The following is a 20279-nucleotide window of genomic DNA, read 5'->3' on the forward strand; positions in this document are numbered from 1 at the left end:
ATAACAGCTAAACTAAGGGGAAGAGTAGGCATTCAAGGCATGTTTCTTTAATTAATGACCCTTTGGAGTGTGGTTGACGTGCGCGTAGTCTGCAACGGTGCAGCAGCTTGGTTGTAGTGCTAGAAGAAGCCCCAGGGGTGCGCTGGCTCAGACACCGCCACTGCAGACCTGTTAGTTGAGTCGAATCCAACGCGGATGAGTTACAGCTGCAAAAGACCCGACTCCACCACCGAGACCCAGCTTCAGCCTCAGCCGAGCCTGAGGCCCGACTGCGCAGCCGCAGAACTAGGTGGGCGGGCCTGCGCAGCCGCAGAAAAAGCCGGTGGCCGGGGGTCCAGCTCAGTCTCGCTCAGTTTCCCGCCCGGCCTGGTCCCCGCTTTCTTCACCGCCGCGGGTGAGGCCGGCTTCGCTGCACCGGTATCGGACCACTAGCCCTCTTCTCCTGAGCTGTCGCCATCATGCTGCTGCCTGTGTTCACCCTGAAACTGCGCCACAGAATCAGCCCCCGCATGGTGGCCGTAGGGCGCTACGACGGGACTCACCCGTGCCTGGCGGCCGCTACCCAAGCAGGCAAGGTAACCGCTCCCACAAGTTCCCACCCGCACGGGGCCCGGGCCCCTGGAGTCCCCACGACCTCTGCCCGCTAGGTCCCTGTAGTCCAGCTCCTCACTCTCAGGCTCCTCCCCCAGCCAGGGTTGCCCGGCAACTTCCGTAGCTCTCCATCCTGTGCACACATCATGAATAATCACGCAGGACGGCTTTTCTGAGCAGTTAATTTGTCTTCAGGCACTTAGACTCGGACAATGTTGGTGTCTCTCTACAGACCGGGAGCTTACGGAAGAGAAGACCCCAGAGGGGGAATGGCTTGGTCAGGGTTAGCAGTAATGGCAGACCCCAGATTAGAGCCCAGGGCTTCTGCCCTTTGCTCTGGAACTCCTGCTATCTCAGACTGCCTCTCAGAGCCAACAACTTTACGGGGGGGGGGGGGGGGGGCGGATTACAAAGACCCTTAACTTAAGTGACTAAAATTGCACTTTCGATCTTTATCCACGTACAGTCACGTCTCTTCCTATAATTTATTTACTAAGTACCATTTAGGGGCTTACTATGTGCCGGGTGCTGGGCAAGGTGTGGGAATCACAGAGACGAAAAAGATATGGTTATTCAGCATTCACCAGACTTACTGGACACCTCCTTCGTGCTAGATCTTGGGGATTCAGAGATAAAGTTGGAGTCCTGACTTTCAGAAAGCTTGTAGTCCAGAAGGACAGCAGACAGGGCAAATGAAGAAACTGTGTGTTGATGGAGGCATGCCCCCAAACCATGGAATACTATGACGCCAAGCGTAATAACTTCTAACAGGTGCAAAGCCTTATTACGTTAATCATCTCAGTATCCTTGCTAAATTGCCAACCGCTGCCATATAGCACAGGTGTTGTAGATTGTGGCTCTGGTACCTACTAAGTTCATGACCTTGAGCAAGGTACTTAGTATCTACCGCATAGGGTTGCTAAGAGGATTAAGTAAGTTCTACTGATACATGTCATGCGATTATAGGCAGTTGTCACTAACTGTTAGCTGTTATTTTCTTCTTATTACTCCCACTTTACTGATTAGAAATAATGGTTCAGAGAGGTTCAAAGCAATGTTTGAGGCTGTTCAACTGGAAAGCGGTAGAAATGAGATTAGAGTGCATGTTCTCTGACCCAGTGTGGATTTAATAAGCTAACATTTATGTAATGATTTACAGTTTTCGAGACACTGCCACCTATGTTGTATGTTTTCTCATATGCCATGCCTTGGGATACATAAGTAAAAAGTAATGATTCATTTTCATTAAGTTGTATGATGGAGGAAAGCATTTAGCACAGAGCCTCGTACGTAATGATGTTAGTAGGCACTGACAAATACCAAAAATTCATATTGGTTCTGCCATAGGTGCACAGCAGCTACATAAGTGGGTTGAAAAGATCGCATTGATATTAGCTCAGCCCCTGATTTATTGAGGGCTTGCCATGTGCTGGGCACTGTTCTTAGCTCTGCAGTTACAAGGGTGAAGGTGACAGACAAGTCTCATCCCCTTGGAGGTTACTTTGAGAGGGGGAGCCAGATAGTTAACAGAAACACACACACTGTCTCCATGGGAGAAAAACAGAGTAAGGGGTTGGGGGTGATGGGAGATTGCTATTTTAGACAGGGTGATCAGATAGGTCTCTGATAACTGTGGATCAGAGGTTTGAAGCAAATGAGGAAACCAGCCCTGCAGATAGGTGGAGTAAGTGTATCAGCAAGTACAAAGGCTCTGAGGTAGGGATATACTTGGTGTGTTCCAGAAACACAAGAAAGTTGCTGGGGCTGGAATGGATTGAGGGAAGCAGTGGGGTAGCCAGCGGCTGGATCATATAAGGGCCTTGTAGGCCACCGTAAAGACCTTGGTTTTAATAAAGTGCGTGATGGGATTCGGTTTATGTTTTAGATAAAGGATTACTGGCTGGTGCTGCAACAGAGCTGCAGGGAGGGGAGTATAGGGGTGGAAGCGGGAACATGAGGCAGAGGTTTCTATGGAACCACTTTCATTAGAATGTGACCTGGAGTGGGAGGCAGGGACGCTTGACTCTAAGTCTCTTTCTGAAGATGGGGGGAAAAAAAGGGAGAGAGAGAGAAGTTCCTATGTCCTGTGTAATTGGACACTTTATATTCAGAACTTCAAAAACAAATCTGAAGTTCTGACCTGATCTTTTATCTTTAGACTTAAAGAAAAAATTGGTACTATTTTATGATCCAAATAATACACAAATATATTTTCCTTTAAAAACTAACATTGCAGGTAAGGCCAAAGCCCTCCTTGACTGTCGGGGTCCGTGTCTCTAGAAAGAGGATTTTGTCATTTTCAGTGGGACTCTGTTGTGAATGGGGGGCTGACTTATTGGGATCTGGTCTCTGAACCTGAGCAAGGATGTTTTAAAAAGGGGTTTCTTGCAGGATGAACATTAGTTCATCGGGGGACAGGTTTCCTCTCACCATGGAATTGGAGGGCCTAGTTGGAATTTATATTGTCAGCAACACCCCCTCAGCCAGAACAGATATGTGAACTTCAGCCAGTCCTTTGGCTGAAGGCACTGGGAATGATCTGTTTGTTGTGTGACTGAGCCTGAGGGACAGGTGAGTCTCCAGGGCACTGATTGCTGTATGCAGAGAACAAACAGCAGGAGGGGAATTAGGAAGAAACCAGACTCCTGGGACTCTTGCTCATGACAGCAACCTCCAAACTCTTTTCATCCCAATAACAGTGAACATGAAGTCCACAGGTTATTTTTCCTCCAGTTCTTTCTCAGCCTAATTACTAGAAGACTGTGTAAGAATTCTTTTGTTCAGAACTGTTATAAAAGGAAGTAAGATGTGGCTAGAGATTACTGGAGCCAGACACCAAGCTTGCATCTTAGCCCTGTCACTTATCAGTGGTGAGACCTTGGGAAAGGGCCTTAACCCTTCTGACCTCCTCTGTATATCAGGAGGACCAAATGCAGTAATGTTTATAAAAGCATGTTGTAAAGTATTACACAAATGAGAACATGAACACAATATTAAGTAGCTACACACACTATCTCTATGTTTCTAACCAATCTTTTAAAAATTATTTTTTGTCGAATAGGTTACCTTGTTTAGATAATAATTTAAAACTAATCCTGCTTGGATTTAAAACCAAGTCTCCTAAAACTGAGTTCCTCTGCTGCGTTTATAATTAACTTCTCTATCCCAAGCTTTGTTTCCTTTCTTGTTCCATACCTGTTCCTCCTCAGGATTGAGGATTATCAAAGAAAAGCAGGCATTGTAACCAAGCTGGACCCTATGGGGCCTTCCTAGGACAGACCCCTCCCCTCCATGTCCTCTACCTGCCTCTTGTTTGTAGAAAAGCTTTAGTCTCCCAGGCCTGCCCTGAGTCTCAGAAGGCTGGCTCAAGAGTTAATTATTAGGAATGGGAAGATGGAGAAACAAGCTGTTGAGCTGGGAAACTGGCAACAATTTAGACTCTAAACCAGCCATAAAGAGTCATGGGGAGCTCCCAGCTCCCAGTTCCCTGAAAGCTATAAAAGTCTGACACACATTCCTAAGCTGTTTTTACAGGGAGCAGACTCCTACCAGAGGAAAACTGCTGATCACAAGCACATAGACCCCAGACCGGTTGAAGCCAGAAGATAGGTGATGCTTGAAACTTCAGCTTGTTGCCAACCAATCCAGGAATTGTGCACGAGCTGCTCATGCACCCTGCGGATCCCTCCCTCACACTGCCTTTAAAACCTTGGTCTCCTTACTGGCACCTTGGAGGTGGTCTTAGGACATTCGTGCACCATCTTCCCAGGTCGCTGGCCTCTTGAGTAAAGCAAAGTTTCCTTTTCCACCAACGCTTGTCTCTCGAGTATTGGCCTTTTGAGTGGAGCAACCAGACTGGCCTCGCCTGGTTACAGGTTTATACCAAGGGGTGAAATGCTCATTTAACGTTAGCAAATTTTAGAACTAGAAGGGGCTTAAGGCATCTCTAGTGCGGTTTCTCATCCTTTTCTTTTTTTCCATGTTGCCTCCCATGGAGCTTTTTTCAGAAAATTAAAATTTCCCTAATGAAATTTTAATACCACAGATATGCAGTACATCAGTTTTTATAAAGACCCTTTGGAGGCTACAAGCCATTCTAATGTCTAAGATGCCCCCCACCCCAAACCCAGCCACCCGTGTTGAGAGCAGTATCACCCCTCTTGAGATGCATGTTTTAGTCTAAACCTCCTTTTACAGAAGCCCGTAGGGATACTCAGATGATTATTTATGACAGCTGAAACTGCTAAACTCGTTAACTTTGAGCTAATTATTTAATTCTGTCTTACTAGTATAGCCTATGAAAGCCTTCAAGAAGCTTGCTTTGTATGACTCAGTTTAGGTTTGTAAGAAAAATCTACTACCTACGAGTGAGGGTTAGGAAGTGAATTAGTTCGGTGCTTGGATGGAAGATACTAAAGGAAGTGTTTATTATTCTATTTTCTCTGATCTTCATGTGTAGCAATCACATTGTAGCTGGTAGCAGCTTCCTGTAGGTTGACCAGGAAAAGGATGGTTTGTAAGAGTGCTTTAACACTCTACCGGTGGGTAGTATATAAGCTGCCCTGGGAAGCAACAACTAGATCTTGGCTATCACCGTGTTCTTTATAAGGCTAAGAACCACTGGGTTTCCACAGTTTGCAGTGATTGAAAGCCAGCCATGCACAGAACTGTGTATGGGCGTTTTAAGTTTTGTAGATGATTAAAGTCACTTCTTGTTAATGTTGATATCTGTTAATAACCTGAGTCTTTTTAAAAAAGATGTATGTTAATTTTACATTTTTGGTATTTTAAGGGGATGTAATTAACTGTTTTTGTTTTAGGTTTTTATTCACAACCCTCATACCCGGAGCCAGCATTTCAGTGCATCCAGGGTCTTCCAGAGCCCCCTGGAGTCTGATGTTTCACTTCTCAACATTAACCAGGCAGTCAGCTGCCTGACTGCAGGAGTACTGAACCCTGAACTTGGCTATGATGCTCTTTTAGTGGGGACACAGACTAATCTTCTGGCTTATGATGTCTACAATAATTCAGATTTGTTCTACAGAGAGGCAAGTATGCCCCTTTATAACCATAAAACTTCCATTACCCATTAGTGTCCACTTTTTCTTTTTTATGATTAAAAGAGATCATTTATTTTGGTTTTTTATGTGGTTGTTGTAGTGTAGTTAAAAAACATGCGGATTTTGCCATTTACATCTCCTTTGTGTACTTGACATTTATTTGGTCATGGTTGGTAACCACTTTTTGACACTCCAGTTTATCTCTCAGGAGGTATATCTGTGCTACTACCATCTGTCAAGATTTACCATTGAGAGTGCTGCCAACAGCCAGGGAGGCAGCAAACAGGTCTCCTGGTGGCTTTGCATTAAAGTTTAGTATAGTAGTTTCTAGGAGGAGCACTTCCTGTAGCCTGCCATCTACAGGTTACTGCAACTTTAATACTCAGATAATCCAAATTTATTATAGAAAAGATATAGAAGCAAAATAAAAATAATTACGCATGGTTTCTTTGGAAATAGCACTTAACTCTTGAATTGAGTTATCCCGACTTTTTACTAAGTATTTGTGAGTGATTTCTTTTTAAATGGGATCATACTATATACATGTAGCCTTTTACTTTTTTCTATAATAGCTTTATTAAGATATAATTCATACACCATACAATTCACCTATTTAAAGTATACAGTTCAGTGGTTTATTCGGAGAGTTGTGTAACTACACCACAATCAATTATAGAACATTTTCATTATTCCAGAAAAAAACCCATACCCATTAGTAGTCACTCCCCATTTTCCCCCAACCTTTCATCCTTAAGCAACCACCAGTCTACTTTCTGTCTCCATAGATTTGCCTATTCTGGACATTTTCTTTTATAAATCTATTTATTTTATTTATTTATTTTTGGCTGTGTTGGGTCTTCGTTGCTGCGTGCAGGCTTTTCTCTAGTTGTGGGGAAGGGGGATACTCTTCGTTGCAGTGCATGGGCTTCTCATTGCAGTGGCTGCTCTTGTTGAGCACGGGCTCTAGGCGCGTGGGCTTCAGTAGTTGTGGTGCGCAGGCTCAGTAATTGTGACGCATGGGTTTAGTTGCTCTGCGGCATGTGGAATCTTCCTGGACCAGGGCTCAAACCTGTGTCCCCTGCATTGGCAGGCGGATTCTTAACCACTGCGCCACCAGGGAAGCCCTATTCTGGACATTTTGTTACATGTATCATACTTCATTCTTTTTATGGATGAGTAATTTTCCATCGTATGTATAAACAACATTTTATTTATCCATTCATCATTTAATAGACATTTGGGTTGTTTCTACTCCCTGGATATTACATGTGGCCTTTTTATTCAGAAATATATGTATTGTATTGAACTTTATATTGAAGTTACTATATATCCATGCTTTATTCTTATTGGCTCTATAGTATTTCATTGTGTTAAAATATATCATAATTTGTTTAACCCTTTCCATATTGTTTCATATTATGTTATTTCCGTAGTTTCTCTATTACAATTGATAATTTCATAAGCATATATCTTTGCCAACTTCTCTGATTATTTCCTAAGGGTAAGTTCTTGGAAATGCAGTTTTTTTCCTTTGGTATTTTTTTATTGAGGTAGAATGTACATACAGTGAGATACACAAACCTTAAGTGGTCAGTTCAATGAGTTTTGATCCCTGTAATCAACACCCCCCAATAAAAATATATTGGGGGTGTTATGGAAGCATCTTATGGAAAAACCGGAACGAACAACTTTTTGGCCAAGCCAGTAGAACATTTTCATCACTTCAGAAAATTTTGCTGTGCCCCATTCCAGTCAATTCCTATTCCCTATAGATATTCACTGTTTAGATTTCTGTCACCTTAGATTAGTTCTCCCTGTTCTTGAACTTCATACAAATGGAATCATACAGAATGTACTCTTTGGTGTCTGGCTTCTTTCACTTAACGTCTGTGAGAATCATGCTTGTTGTTGCATTTAGCAGTAGTTCTTTTTTTTTTTTTAAATATTTATTTATTGTGGCTGTGCCAGGTCTTAGTTGTAGCATGCGGGCTCTTAGTTGCAGCATGTGGGCTCTTAGTTGCGGCATGCTGACTTTTAGTTGCTACATGCGTGTGTGCTATAGTTCCCCAAGCAGGGATCGAACCCGGGCCCACTGCACTGGGAGCATGGCATCTTACCCACTGGACAACCAGGGAAGTCCCTACCAGTAGTTCTTTTTTGTTGCCGAATAGTAATTCCATTGTGTGAATATGCTACAATTTGTTTATTCTTCTGTTGATGGACATGTGGCATGGACATCCGGGTTGTTTCCAGTTTGGGGCAATTATGGATAAAATTGCTGTAAACATTTTTGTCCTAGTCTTTTTGTGGACATATGTTTTAGTTCATCTTGGGTAAATACCTAGGAGTAGTTGTACCGTTTTACACTTCCATCAGCAATGTGTGAGAGTTCCATTTGCTCCACATTTCTTGTCGGCATTTGGTGTTGCCAGTCTTTGTAATCTGAGTCATTTTAGTAGGTGTGAAGTGGTATCTTACTGTGGTTTCATTTTGCATTTTCCTTGTGACCAGTGATGTAGAACACTTTTTCTTGTGCTTTTTTTTTTATTGGTATGTCTTCTTTTGTGAATCATCTAAGTCTTTTGCCTATTTTTTATTGGTAGTTTGGGTGTATTATTGATTCGTACGTAGGTGGTCTTTGGATATACTGGGTACAAGTTCTCTGTCAGATTCATGTAAAATAAATATTTTCTCTCAATACGTGGCTCATTCCAATAGGTAGGTATCTTCTGATGAGCAAAAGTTTTCAATTTTGATGAAGTCTTGCTGATCAGTTTTTTCTTTAATGGTTAGTGCTCTTTCTGTCCTAAGAAATCTTTGCCTATTTCAGTGTGACAAAGATACTGTTGTATTTTTGTATAAGACTGAAATTGAGTTTAGGACTGTATTAGGATTCTTCAGAGAAACAGAACCAATAGGATGTGTATATATATAGAGAGGGAGTGGAGATGGATTTATTTTAAGGAATTGGCTCATGCACTTGTGGAGGCTGGCAAGTCCAAAATTTGCAGGGTATGCCAGCAGGATAGAGACAGAGGAAAGAACTGATGCTGAAGCTCAAGTCCAGAGGCAGTCTGGTGGCAGGATCCTTCCTTCCTCAAGGGAGGTTAGTCTTTTTTCTATTTAGGCCTTCAGCTGATTGGATGAGGCTCACCCACATTCTACAGGGTAATCTGCTTTACTCAGAGTCTACTGATTTAAATGTTAATCTCATCTAAAAAATACTTTCACAGAAACGTCTAGAATAATGTTTGACCACATATCTGGGTACCATGGCCTGGCCAAGTTGACACATAAAATTAATGATCACAAGAATTCAGCTTTACAATTGCTGAGTTAAAAACCTTTTCTAAGTGAAATTTTTGTTAGGTATTGCTAAACTGCCCTCTAGAAAGACTACTGTTTTCCCACCTCCCCCTCAGAATATGAGACTGCTTGTTTTATCACACCCTAACGAACAATAGGTCTCATCTTTGCTAATCTGAAAAGTGAAAAATGATGTAATGTAGAATGAACATTTTTTCATACTTGTTGGCGATTTGTATTTCTTCTCTTGTGAATTTCCTTTTTATTTATTTAGTTTTGCTTGGGGTGTGTTTACCCATTTCTTATTTACTTTGTATTAACTCTCTTATTAACAAGAAATATTAACTCTTTGTCCTATATATTGCAGTTATTTTTCCCAGTTTATTTTTTTTACCTTTTAACTTGATTGATTAATTGACCAGTTAGTAGTTTTGGCTTATGAATTCTTTTCTTTCTTTTATAGCCAATCTATTTTTTATAGTTTTCCTACTTAAAGATTATGTAAGTAAGGACTATTTTCCTATACAATAAACGGTGTTTACAAAGATGTCCTCGAATCTTCCAAAAATAAATTAAATTGTGCTTATGTACTTTATTCAAGAAGTCAAGACACTTATTATTTCTGGATGGTGGGTCTATAGGTGTTTGTAGTTTTTAGTACTTTACAATTTACAATTAAAAAGAGCAGTAGTAAGAGAACTGAGTAATAAGTATTAAAAAGATTTCCATCTAAAATAGTTAAAATAGGTTATAAAAGTTTGGGTGTTTAAAGGCATAAGTCTTGATTCTCTGGGGCATTTGGCCTTTAGAACCTGGTGGTCCAAGAGAGCCTGGGATTTTGTAGTAGGTTATCGTAGCAGGTTAGTGTGAGAGACCAAGGGCCTGAGTTTATCCTGGGTCTGTGCTCATCCTTGCATGAGCACGCATAAACCACAGATGCGGTCCTCAGTGGACAGCCCTGGCCTGCCTCTCAGGAGACCATGTGGCTTCTCAGAAATGATGACAGACGACTCTGAGTATCTAAATAAAAAGAGGGATATATGTTATCTCCAGTGTGCCCGTGCAGCATTGTGTTTGAGAGTTTCTGTCTTTTTTCCCTTCTTAGGTAGCAGATGGGGCCAATGCAATTGTGCTGGGGACATTGGGAGACATTTCCTCTCCTCTTGCAATTATTGGTGGAAATTGTGCTCTGCAGGGTTTCGATCATGAAGGAAATGATCTCTTTTGGACGGTAGGAAGAATGAAATACTCTCTTTAGTACTCTTAAACGTTTTTACTTTTAATATTCTTTATGTCTTGTTTGTTTGTTTTTTACCACTAACTGTAATGAATAATAGAAACAAAATAGAACAATGTTTATAATTCTGTACATTTTAAAAAAGGATATGAGGGCTTCCCTGGTGGCGCAGTGGTTGAGAGTCTGCCTGCCGATGCAGGGGACATGGGTTCGTGCCCCGGTCCGGGAAGATCCCGTATGCCACGGCGCTGCTGGGCCCGTGAGCCATGGCCGCTGAGCCTGCGCGTCCGTAGCCTGTTCTCAAAAAAAAAAAAAAAAAAAAAAAAGGATATGAGTAATTAGAGTTTTAAATTAGTGGTTTGTATCATCCTCTCTTTCATGTAGTTCCTGTGTTTGGATTAAGTGAAAAAAGATGGTATAGTAATGATTTTGGTTCTATTTTCAGGTTACTGGAGATAATGTTCATTCCTTGGCCTTGTGTGACTTTGATGGTGATGGGAAGAAGGAGGTATGTGCGGGAGGAGATACTTCACTTGTGTATACTTCTCAGCTGAGTACATACATTTTCCCGTGACGGTGACATTAGTGTTGAGAGAGCTGTTAGCTTCTCACAGGTGATTTTGGTGCTCTGTTGCCTAAATGATGAGCTAACTGGCCTCATTCGTCTTTCTCCTCTCTTTTCAACAATAATTTACTTGTGTTTGTCTAATACAGAGATCAAGACCATGATGTTTCAAAGACACCTGACAGGGAGAGAAGGCAGAACATTTGATGGGATCGCAGTCACATTCACAGTTTTATAACTTGATTCCAATGCTTTTAAATTGTACCTAGTTCTCAGTTTTAGCCAACTTTTTCAGGAATCTGAAAGTTTTAGAGATTGGCTCTTAGCCTTTTTAAACTATTCTAATGGTTTCTCTAGAAATTAACTTCTTGAGCAGCCCGTGAAGTACTGTGTTGGGCATCGACTTACCCTCCACTTGTTCACGGATACTGGGCTCTGGCTTTTGAAACAAGGCTTCCACCTGCAGGCAGACAGACACCAAACGAAGAACATTTTCAGGTGCCTGGTGAAAGAACTTGTTCTGGGTAGGAGGTGCAGCCCACATGGCAGGATCTTCAGTAACCACTTTTTCTTCACTGACTGAATCTTAACCTTCTCAATGGAAGGAACCTTTCTGAGCATCACATTGCTGGGAAGTTGGAACTCCTGGGTGGCTGTAGGAACATACGAAGTATCATGCGATTTTTTTGTTTTATTTTTGGAAATTTTGCTGTGCTCACTCGCTGAACTAAATATGTATGGTTTTTTTCCTTTCAGCTTCTTGTTGGATCTGAGGATTTTGATATCCGAGTTTTTAAAGAAGATGAGATTGTGGCAGAAATGACAGAAACAGAGGTAAGAAGTGTAAGAAGGTATCAGAATTATGATAACCTTGACAGATGAGCATAGTCAAATGTAACATTAAAGGACAGTGCTGGGACATCTTCTCACAACCCAGACAGTTTTAGGGTAAAAACTGTGGGGATTAAACAGAGTTGTGCATTGCAGAGAAAGAAGCATTTTAAATATCATTTATCAAGATATATCTTGAAAAGACTGATTAAATAGAGAAAAATTATTGAGCACATAAAGGTATTTCTTTTAATGAGCTAATACATACTACTGATAATAATAGCAACCATTTATTGTGCACCTGAAATATGCCAGGCACTGAACTTACTCATCCTACAACAACCCTGTTATGAAGGTATTATTAGTTCTCATTTTACAGATGAGGGAACATGTTAAGTTTCCCTGTTAAGTTTCTCTCACAAGCTCATGGCTGTTAAGTGGCATATGGTCAGGATTTGAAGCTTTGTGCCGCCTCCTCCTCATGGGTCTTAAATGGGGTTGAATATTGAATAAAGTGTGTAAATGAGATTTTTATACTTTTTCTCTTAATTCAAATTAAGTACTTCTTAGGCACATTTCTATAGGTAAACTTAGAAATCAGATGTTAGAGAACTTGACTAGTTTCTTTGTGATTAGAATTACTCATGTAATTGAACCTGAGATGTTTCTTAAAGAGTTTTTTTTTTTTTTAAAACAGTGAAGATTACTCTCATCCTTTGTAGTTTTGGTATTCTTAGGATATTTATTTGCTGCTGGTTTTCCAGGATTGGGCAAGATGGAAACAGAAAAAAGAATTAGGATATTCTGAATTAAGGAAGGAGAAAGGGATAAAGGAGCAATGGCTGTGACCATTGTAAATGGACAGAAAAAAAAAAAAACAGAAGGAAGTCTTGGAGATCAAAATGATGGGACTGTGCAAAATTGAATCAGGTGGTGCTTGGGAATCTGTATCGGAAAAGCTTGAGGGCACCAGCCTCAGAACTCACCTTGGCTACTCATCCTCGCTTCTCGCCACTTACAAAGCTGTCTAGGGACGTCAGGCTTCTATTTCCCTGACTACAAAAGGGAGACCACAAAGCAAAACCTGCATATTGATATATAAAAGTGTTATCAATGATTTTAACTGGTTTACCTTTATTATAGATTTTTACTTCGACTTACTATACTTTTTATGCAGTCATAGTTATTATGGTTGTAAACTAATAGCTTTGGATGGAGGAAAATGAAGGGTAGAAGTGAGTGCCAAAAGCAACAGTCTGAAGATGTGTGTCCATATGGGGGCGGTTTTGTTTATGTGTATGTGTTTAATGTGTGCTTTTCTAGAGAGAAGAGCCTTAGCTTTCATTAGATTCTTGAAGGGGGTTGCCACCACCCTGTTAAAAAAACAACTTGAGAATCACTGACCCCTGTAGGTGCTGTGTCCTGCATTACCATTTCCCTTTCATTCAAATTTGTAGTAAATTGGGACTTCCCTGGGGGCGCAGTGGATAAGAATCCGCCTGCCAGTGCAGGGGACACGGGTTCGAGCCCTGGTCCGGGAAGATCCTACATGCCGCGGAGCAACTAAGCCCGTGCGCCACAACTACTGAGCCTGTGCTCTAGAGCCACAAGCCACAACTACTGAGCCCACGTGCCAAAACTACTGAAGCCTGCGTGCCTAGAGTCTGTGCTCCGCAACAGGAGAAGCCACCACAACGAGAAGCCTGTGCACCGCAACGAAGAGTAGCCCCCGCTCGCCGCAACGAGAGAAAGCCTGCGAGCAGCAACGAGTACCCAACGCAGGCAAAAATAAATGAATAAATTAAAAAAAAATTTTTTTGTTTAAAAAAAATTTTTGTAGTAAATCTTTTCCCTTTTAGGGAATCATTGAGGTGTTGTTGGATTTCTGTTTATTGTCAATACTAGATGTGAGGGGAGTGCATTCTTTGAAACACCTCTTTCCTAAATCCTGGAAAAGGACAGAAGAACATGAAATAGAGCAAGGGATTTGAGGTGCCTCTTGATCCTCTAGTCCGCAAAAGAAGAAACTAGTGAGCTAATAAAGGACTAAGGGACCGAGGGAAACTGAGGCTAAATTTACGAAAACGTGGACTTCATGAGATTGTGCATTTCAGGGCTGTTTTCCTGTCCTCTTGGTTTGATTTTGCTCCTAGTTCAAATGTCTTGTCACACATCAGCAAAATTATAATTTATTTGGCAGTTGAACACCACTGCCAAAAGAATGCCTTGAGCTAAATAATTCTGGAGTCCTACCCAGCACTTTGTATTCAGTTAAGTGAAGTGGGTGGTTTTATAGAAAAGCTGTAGGTGTAGAAGAAATTACATAACTATTCTCTGCTTTATACAATTTATTTCTTTATATCTCTCGTATTAGTGTCAGAATTAGGAAGTAGATCTGCAGGATCATAGATATCACTAAACTTTGGTTTTAAACTTTTAAGGATAATTTTTTTCAGTATCTAAAATTTTATCCTCTTAAGTATGTTAAATCCTCTAATAATTCTATAAATATTTCAGTATAATATATGCATTATGTATATTGTTAGATATATACAGAAATCCATGTGCTGGGTTTTTGCTTTTCAAAGGACTATGTTTTCTTTTAAAAAATGTCTTTCATCTCTAGCAAACAATAAATTATGTCATAGAAAAGTATACACTTAAAAGATGTTTAATTGTGGATTTTACAAGTCCTTTTAAAATTTAGACTGTAGGGTATCATAAGTTAAGGAAACTGGAATAATTAAAACATTTTGAGTTATGTGTATAACATCTATCATACATATTCCAGATCTTGTGTACGTGGCTTATTCCCTCCTTAATTCCTTAATTTTATTATTTAAAAAATACTAATTTGTTGAAACTTGCTACATATGCTCAGTCTAAAACAGTAAATTTTGTGAGTTTATTTAATTCTGATTATCCAACTCTGAAATAGATGACACGGCTCATAGAGAAGGGGAATGCATTCCCCTCTAATGGTCTGGAAGTGCATTTAAATCTAATTTTGACATACTTATAGCAAGGCATGCAGTTTTGGTTTTTTTGTTTTTTTTTTTCCGGTATGTGGGGCCTCTCACTGTTGTGGCCTCTCCCGTTGCGGAGCACAGGCTCAGGACCCACAGGCTCAGTGGCCATGGCTCATGGGCCCAGCCGCTCCGCGTCACGTGGGATCTTCCTGGACCGGGGCACGAACCCGTGTCCCCAGCATCGGCAGGCGGACTCTCAACCACTGCGCCGCCAGGGAAGCCCCCAAGGCATGCAGTTTTATAAAGCCACACTTTGCACTAAATTGAGCCTTAATGAACTGTGTGTTTATCATTATTTTTTGCAGATAATCACCTCTCTTTGTCCCATGTATGGCAGTCGATTTGGTTATGCCCTTTCCAATGGCACAGTTGGAGTTTATGACAAAACAGCCCGATACTGGAGAATTAAAGTTAGTATGATTAAGCCTCTGAGATTCAGGGATTTTATACTTATTGAGAGACTTATGTACTAATTGTTGAAATTCCTTTTCAGTCCAAAAATCATGCCATGAGCATTCATGCTTTTGACCTTAATTCTGATGGAGTGTGTGAACTGATAACCGGTTGGTCCAATGGGAAGGTAAGTTTAAACAGAGTTCAAGTATGATTTAAAGTAATAATTCTCTGAGATACATTGGCTGTATGACTCAGCAGTAACACGAGAATATAAACTTGAGTTCCTTGGCTGTGCTTTCAAATGTAACTTTATAATCTTCCCATGTATTTTTTTTTTTTTTTTAATGCGTTACGCGGGCCTCTCACTGTTGTGGCCTCTCCCGTTGCGGAGGACAGGCTCCGGACGCGCAGGCTCAGCGGCCATGGCTCACGGGTCCAGCCGCTCCGCGGCATGTGGGATCCTCCCAGACCGGGGCACGAACCCGTGTCCCCCGCATCGGCAGGCGGACTCTCAACCACTGCGCCACCAGGGAAGCCCTTCCCATGTATTTTTATTCTTGCTCTAGTTATCAACACTGCAGAGTGAGTGAGTGTCCTTTCCGTCTCATAAGCGCTATTTGGGGGAAAATCTCTAGGAAGGTTCTTTCTAAATCTCTTCCTTGAAGGAATGAGAATCAATTTAATCAGGTTGATCCTAAGCATAAGCACGTTAAAAAAAAGGATTTTTAATAAGCTAATAGTGAACTGTGTATCGCTCTTTTCTAGTAAATCTTCAAGTCTGACAAAAAACAGAATTAATGGGAAGAATTATGTTAGCATATTGTTTTCTGAGCTAGAACTTCAAAATAGAATTTTTTTGCTTCTTTCCTTTTTTAACTTCAAATCAGAATTTTCTACAGTCTTTTGGCAGGTCAGGATTATCTTGTTAGCAACTGCTTCAGTAGCTGTCAGATCTCCATGGATACCATTTGCCCTAGCTCTTTCATCTGTCAGTGCCGATTGCCTGGAGGAGATCAGCTAATTCTATCTTTACTTCTTTGATTTTTTACTTTTGGCCAGTGCCTTGTAACCTTCCTTTGGTGTTGTGTGAAAAAGATTCTAAAAAACTGTTATGTTGGTTGCTACTTCTCCACTTGGTTTTGTCTTTGGTAGTGGATGTTAAAAATGATAAAAGAAGACCATGTAGTTGCTTATTAAGAAACCTGAAAATCCATAAAGGGGACCCTGTTCTGGAGGAATATAAATTATTATGGTTGATTCGAGAATTAGAAACTACTTGACTTGAGAAGTTATCAAAAGTAATCTTCCGATCTGACTCTGGACCTAGATGTTTTTCTCGTTAAATGCTTTCAAAATTTTAAGAAATTTCTATTATATAATCTGTTGTAGGGCATAAAAAAGATAAGAAAACTATACAGTTCATTATATAAGTAGAAAAGTTGATATCTGCAATTAACAGAAATAGCATTGAAAGGAAAATATACAGATCCAACAGGTGAATATAGGTACAAAATTACTAAATTAACTGCGACTAGTCAACTGACTTTTTCTTTAGTAGGTCATTTGTTGAGTTGGAGGCTCATCTTCTCTTCCAAGGCAAAACCTTCATGTTGGATAAAGCAAAAGAATAGAAAATCCACAGAAATATAAATTCGTCCTGTTTCTTAGTTAGCAAATGAACCCTCTTGTTTGCTAAATATTGTGGAAATGCAATGCTGAAGGCCATGGAGTAGTGAGAAAGAAGCAAGTTCAGTTCAATCTGAGTTCGAGGGTTCTGTTACTGTGCGAAGAGCTTTGGTTAATACGGGCCATTCATTACCTTACAGGCTTTAGCATCCATAATTTTCAGGCTTAACTGATGTTGTTATTAAGAGCATGGTATTCTTCCGACAAGGGGTAGGGACTAGTAGTAAGCTATGACCTAAAATTAGCATTTTTCATTGCAAAGTTTTGCCCAGAAGGATGTTTATGAAAAGACAGAAACAGTGGTCACTGAGATGCTTGCTCTATTAGATTTTCTGTAGCTAGCCTTTTATTAATATAATGCATATGTTCTTGCTTAGAACAAAGTCATCATTTTAAGTGGTTATACTTCATTGTCGTTCTGAGATACTTTTGTTTCTGATGGGTTGGTTATTTGCCTCCCTTGGGAAGAGGAGACTCAGAGGATAGTAGGGCTCTCTGAGGTGTCTCAGTAGTGTACGTGGGAGAGGGACTCTTTTTTTTTTTAATATTTATTTATTTATTTGGCTGCACCAGGTCTTAGTTGCAGCATGTGGGCTCTTAGTTGCAGCATGTGGGATCTTAGTTCCCTGACCAGGGATCGAACCCGGGCCCCCTGCATTGAGACCACCAGACCACCAGAGAAGTCCCGGAAGAGGGACTCTTAAACAGGGCTATTACAAAAGGTTATATGGTGGAAGATTGGGCTAGGTTGGCGTTTTTCAAACTTCAGCTATAACTATATTGTATACATTTACATATAGTAAAGATAAAATTTGTATATAGAGCTAACATGTCTTGTATGCCTCTATGTGCCAGGCCCTGTTCTGAATGCTTACCACGTGTTAATTCCTTTGGGCCTCATTACAACTCTGAGGTGTGGATACAGTTATTTTCCTCATGTTCTTATTATTGATCTCCAGATCAATCAATTATTGACCTCCAGATGAGGAGGCCAAGCACAGAATGGTTAAGAGACTTGTCCAAGATCCCACAGGCAAAAAAAAGCCCCCAGTGGCAAAGCTGGAATTCAGACCCAGGCGGTTTGGACTTTTGCACTGTTCTGTATATTCTAAATGTACTGCCTCTCAGGCAACCCACTTCTTCAAAGGAAGTACTATGTGCAGGCCAGTATGTAAAACAGCTTTTACTTAATAAGAAAAAGAAAACAGAGCTGATTGTGGCCCCTTGGCCCTGATGGTCGTAGGTACGTCCTGAGAAGCCACAGGGCCCCATGGAATACTCTTGAAAACTTCTAGACCATAGCTGACTTTCAAGCTGATTCAACTTTAAAATTTTGTGTTATTTTTTAAAAACTGTAGCATAAGCTATTTTTCAAGTTCTTGTTTTATTTTTAGGTTGATGCTCGAAGTGACCGAACTGGGGAGGTCATCTTTAAGGACAACTTTTCTTCTGCAGTTGCTGGTGTGGTGGAGGGAGATTACCGGATGGATGGCCACATACAGTTAATCTGCTGCTCGGTGGATGGGGAAAGTAAATCGGGACAGGAAAAATCCTTGAAAAGTCAGATTTTGATTTGGGTCCGAATACCGGGAAATTCCACTATAAAGTGTTTGTGTTGATATCCTTTCATCCTAATAAATTCACCTAAGTTGGGGAAATGAAAACTTAGCTTTTAAGAACAGGTAATTGATGACTTAAAAGTAGACCTGGCTGTACCTGGGCTTATCCCTCAGTCTGGTGAGTGTTTTTTCCTCTTGTCAGTCCGGGGCTACCTGCCAGGCACGGCTGAGATGAGAGGGAACCTCATGGACACCAGCGTAGAGCAGGACCTGATCCGAGAGCTGAGTCAGAAAAAGCAGAACCTGTTGCTGGAGCTCCGTAACTATGAGGACAATGCCAAGGTAGGTCCTAATGTGGAGGGCCCATGGGAGTCTGAGAAGTTGAGAATGACCAGGAGGATTGGCAGCTGTTGAAAGAGTTTCAGCGTCTGCCACGGTGTGGGTTCCCCCTCCCCGCTGGTGGAAGCCCAGATGGTTTGCCTTTTTGCTAGTGTCAGAATGAAGAGGGTGTGTATCCTTTAACCTGGAAATTCCACTGCTGGGCAGCTAAACTATGGAAATATTTGCATGAGTGTTCAGAGACATTTACTGCAGCACTATTTGTAGCAGGGAACAGTTGGAAGCAACTTAACTTTTGATCAGTAGTAGGGACTGTGGGCTGGGGAATATGAAGCGGCTCAAAAGAATGAAGTATATATATGGGGACTGATATGGAAGGGTATCTATGGTATTACTGAATGAAAGGAAGCGAGAACAATATGTATAGAGTAACTTATCTTTTTCAACAACAAATAACATAAAAATTGACAACTGCAGAAGCTGTGTGTGTGCGCGTGTGTGCGTGCATGCATGCGCGTGCATGTGTGTATATATATGTACATGTATGTACCAAACTGGCTGGAGGACGAGCTGGGGAGTAGGATTTTAATTTGTCCCATGATACATAACTGTATCTGAATTTGCTATACTAAGTGAACTTCTTTAGTTACTAAAAGAAATGCAGAAAAATGTAAAAGACATGCTGGGGGACACTGGACCCTAACCACAGGAAGGGATGAGAGTATTTTCCTTTGGGGAAAAAGCCAGGTTAGAGTGAGAGCACTAATGAGGTGAGTCCTCTGAAGTCTAAAGAATCAGGTGAATAAGATGATGGGGGATCTGTCTTCTGAAGCTAAATAGCCATGTTATTTAAAATTAACATTAGTTCACTGTTCCAGTGACTGAGCTGGAAGTGGGTGGGGCGTTTTGCAGGCCGAACTGAGCAGTCCACTGAATGAGGCTGATGGGCATCGGGGCATCATCCCGGCCAACACCAAGCTCCACACTGCCCTCTCCGTCAGTCTGGGGAGCGAGGCGCAGGCTGCCCATGCAGAGTTGTGCATTTCCACTTCTAATGGTAAGTCGTTACTTGGAGCTGGTGTGTTGGCACCTGTGCCATCTTGGAGTGGTTCTTGGACTGCTGTCTTCTCTCTTCCCTGCAGACACCATCATCCGAGCAGTATTGATTTTTGCAGAGGGAATTTTTCTAGGTGAAAGCCACGTGGTGCATCCCAGCATTCACAACCTTTCCAGCTCCATCCGCATCCCAATTACACCTCCCAAAGATGTCCCTGTGGATCTGCACTTGAAAACCTTCGTGGGCTACAGGAGCAGGTGACCCTTTGCAAGTCACAGTTCATTCCCAGAGAGCGGTTAGAGAGCAAAATGTGTAGATTTCCCATTATGTCATGGATTCTGTGGGGCCAGAGAAGCCGTTTAATGGTTCTTCCCACCCAGGCAAGGTTTCCTATGACCTCTTATTTCTCTAATTTGAAATCTTTCAAAAAAAATAACGAGTATATAAGTTTAAGATGGTTATTTCTGGTTTTAGTCAGATGATCTCATATTCACAAAAGTTCCAAAAATACATTTAAAGGATGATTTAGTTTTTGCCACTAAGACTACAAGGTTAGGTTGCACCTTTACATGAGAGTCATATGTAACCTCGGCTAGTGAAAGAAAACCACTAGATTTTTGGAA

The 20279-nt window shown here is 41.2% G+C and overlaps 1 protein-coding gene across 1 annotated transcript in view; it reads left to right on the top strand.

Moving 5' to 3' along the window:
- Nucleotides 1-309: 309 nt before the first annotated feature.
- Nucleotides 310-20279, top strand: part of BBS2 (Bardet-Biedl syndrome 2) — a 31731-nt gene continuing 11761 nt past the window's right edge. Inside the window, exons 1-11 of the mRNA XM_065898769.1 lie at nucleotides 310-575; nucleotides 5412-5639; nucleotides 10063-10188; nucleotides 10640-10702; nucleotides 11516-11593; nucleotides 14925-15029; nucleotides 15113-15199; nucleotides 18096-18231; nucleotides 18463-18602; nucleotides 19512-19656; nucleotides 19742-19913. Coding sequence (XP_065754841.1) covers nucleotides 459-575; nucleotides 5412-5639; nucleotides 10063-10188; nucleotides 10640-10702; nucleotides 11516-11593; nucleotides 14925-15029; nucleotides 15113-15199; nucleotides 18096-18231; nucleotides 18463-18602; nucleotides 19512-19656; nucleotides 19742-19913 — 1397 coding nt within the window. The 5' untranslated portion in view covers nucleotides 310-458. The remainder of the gene's footprint in view (nucleotides 576-5411; nucleotides 5640-10062; nucleotides 10189-10639; nucleotides 10703-11515; nucleotides 11594-14924; nucleotides 15030-15112; nucleotides 15200-18095; nucleotides 18232-18462; nucleotides 18603-19511; nucleotides 19657-19741; nucleotides 19914-20279) is intronic.

The sequence above is a fragment of the Phocoena phocoena genome, chromosome 20 (genome assembly GCF_963924675.1).
Source record: "Phocoena phocoena chromosome 20, mPhoPho1.1, whole genome shotgun sequence".
NCBI lineage: Eukaryota > Metazoa > Chordata > Mammalia > Artiodactyla > Phocoenidae > Phocoena > Phocoena phocoena.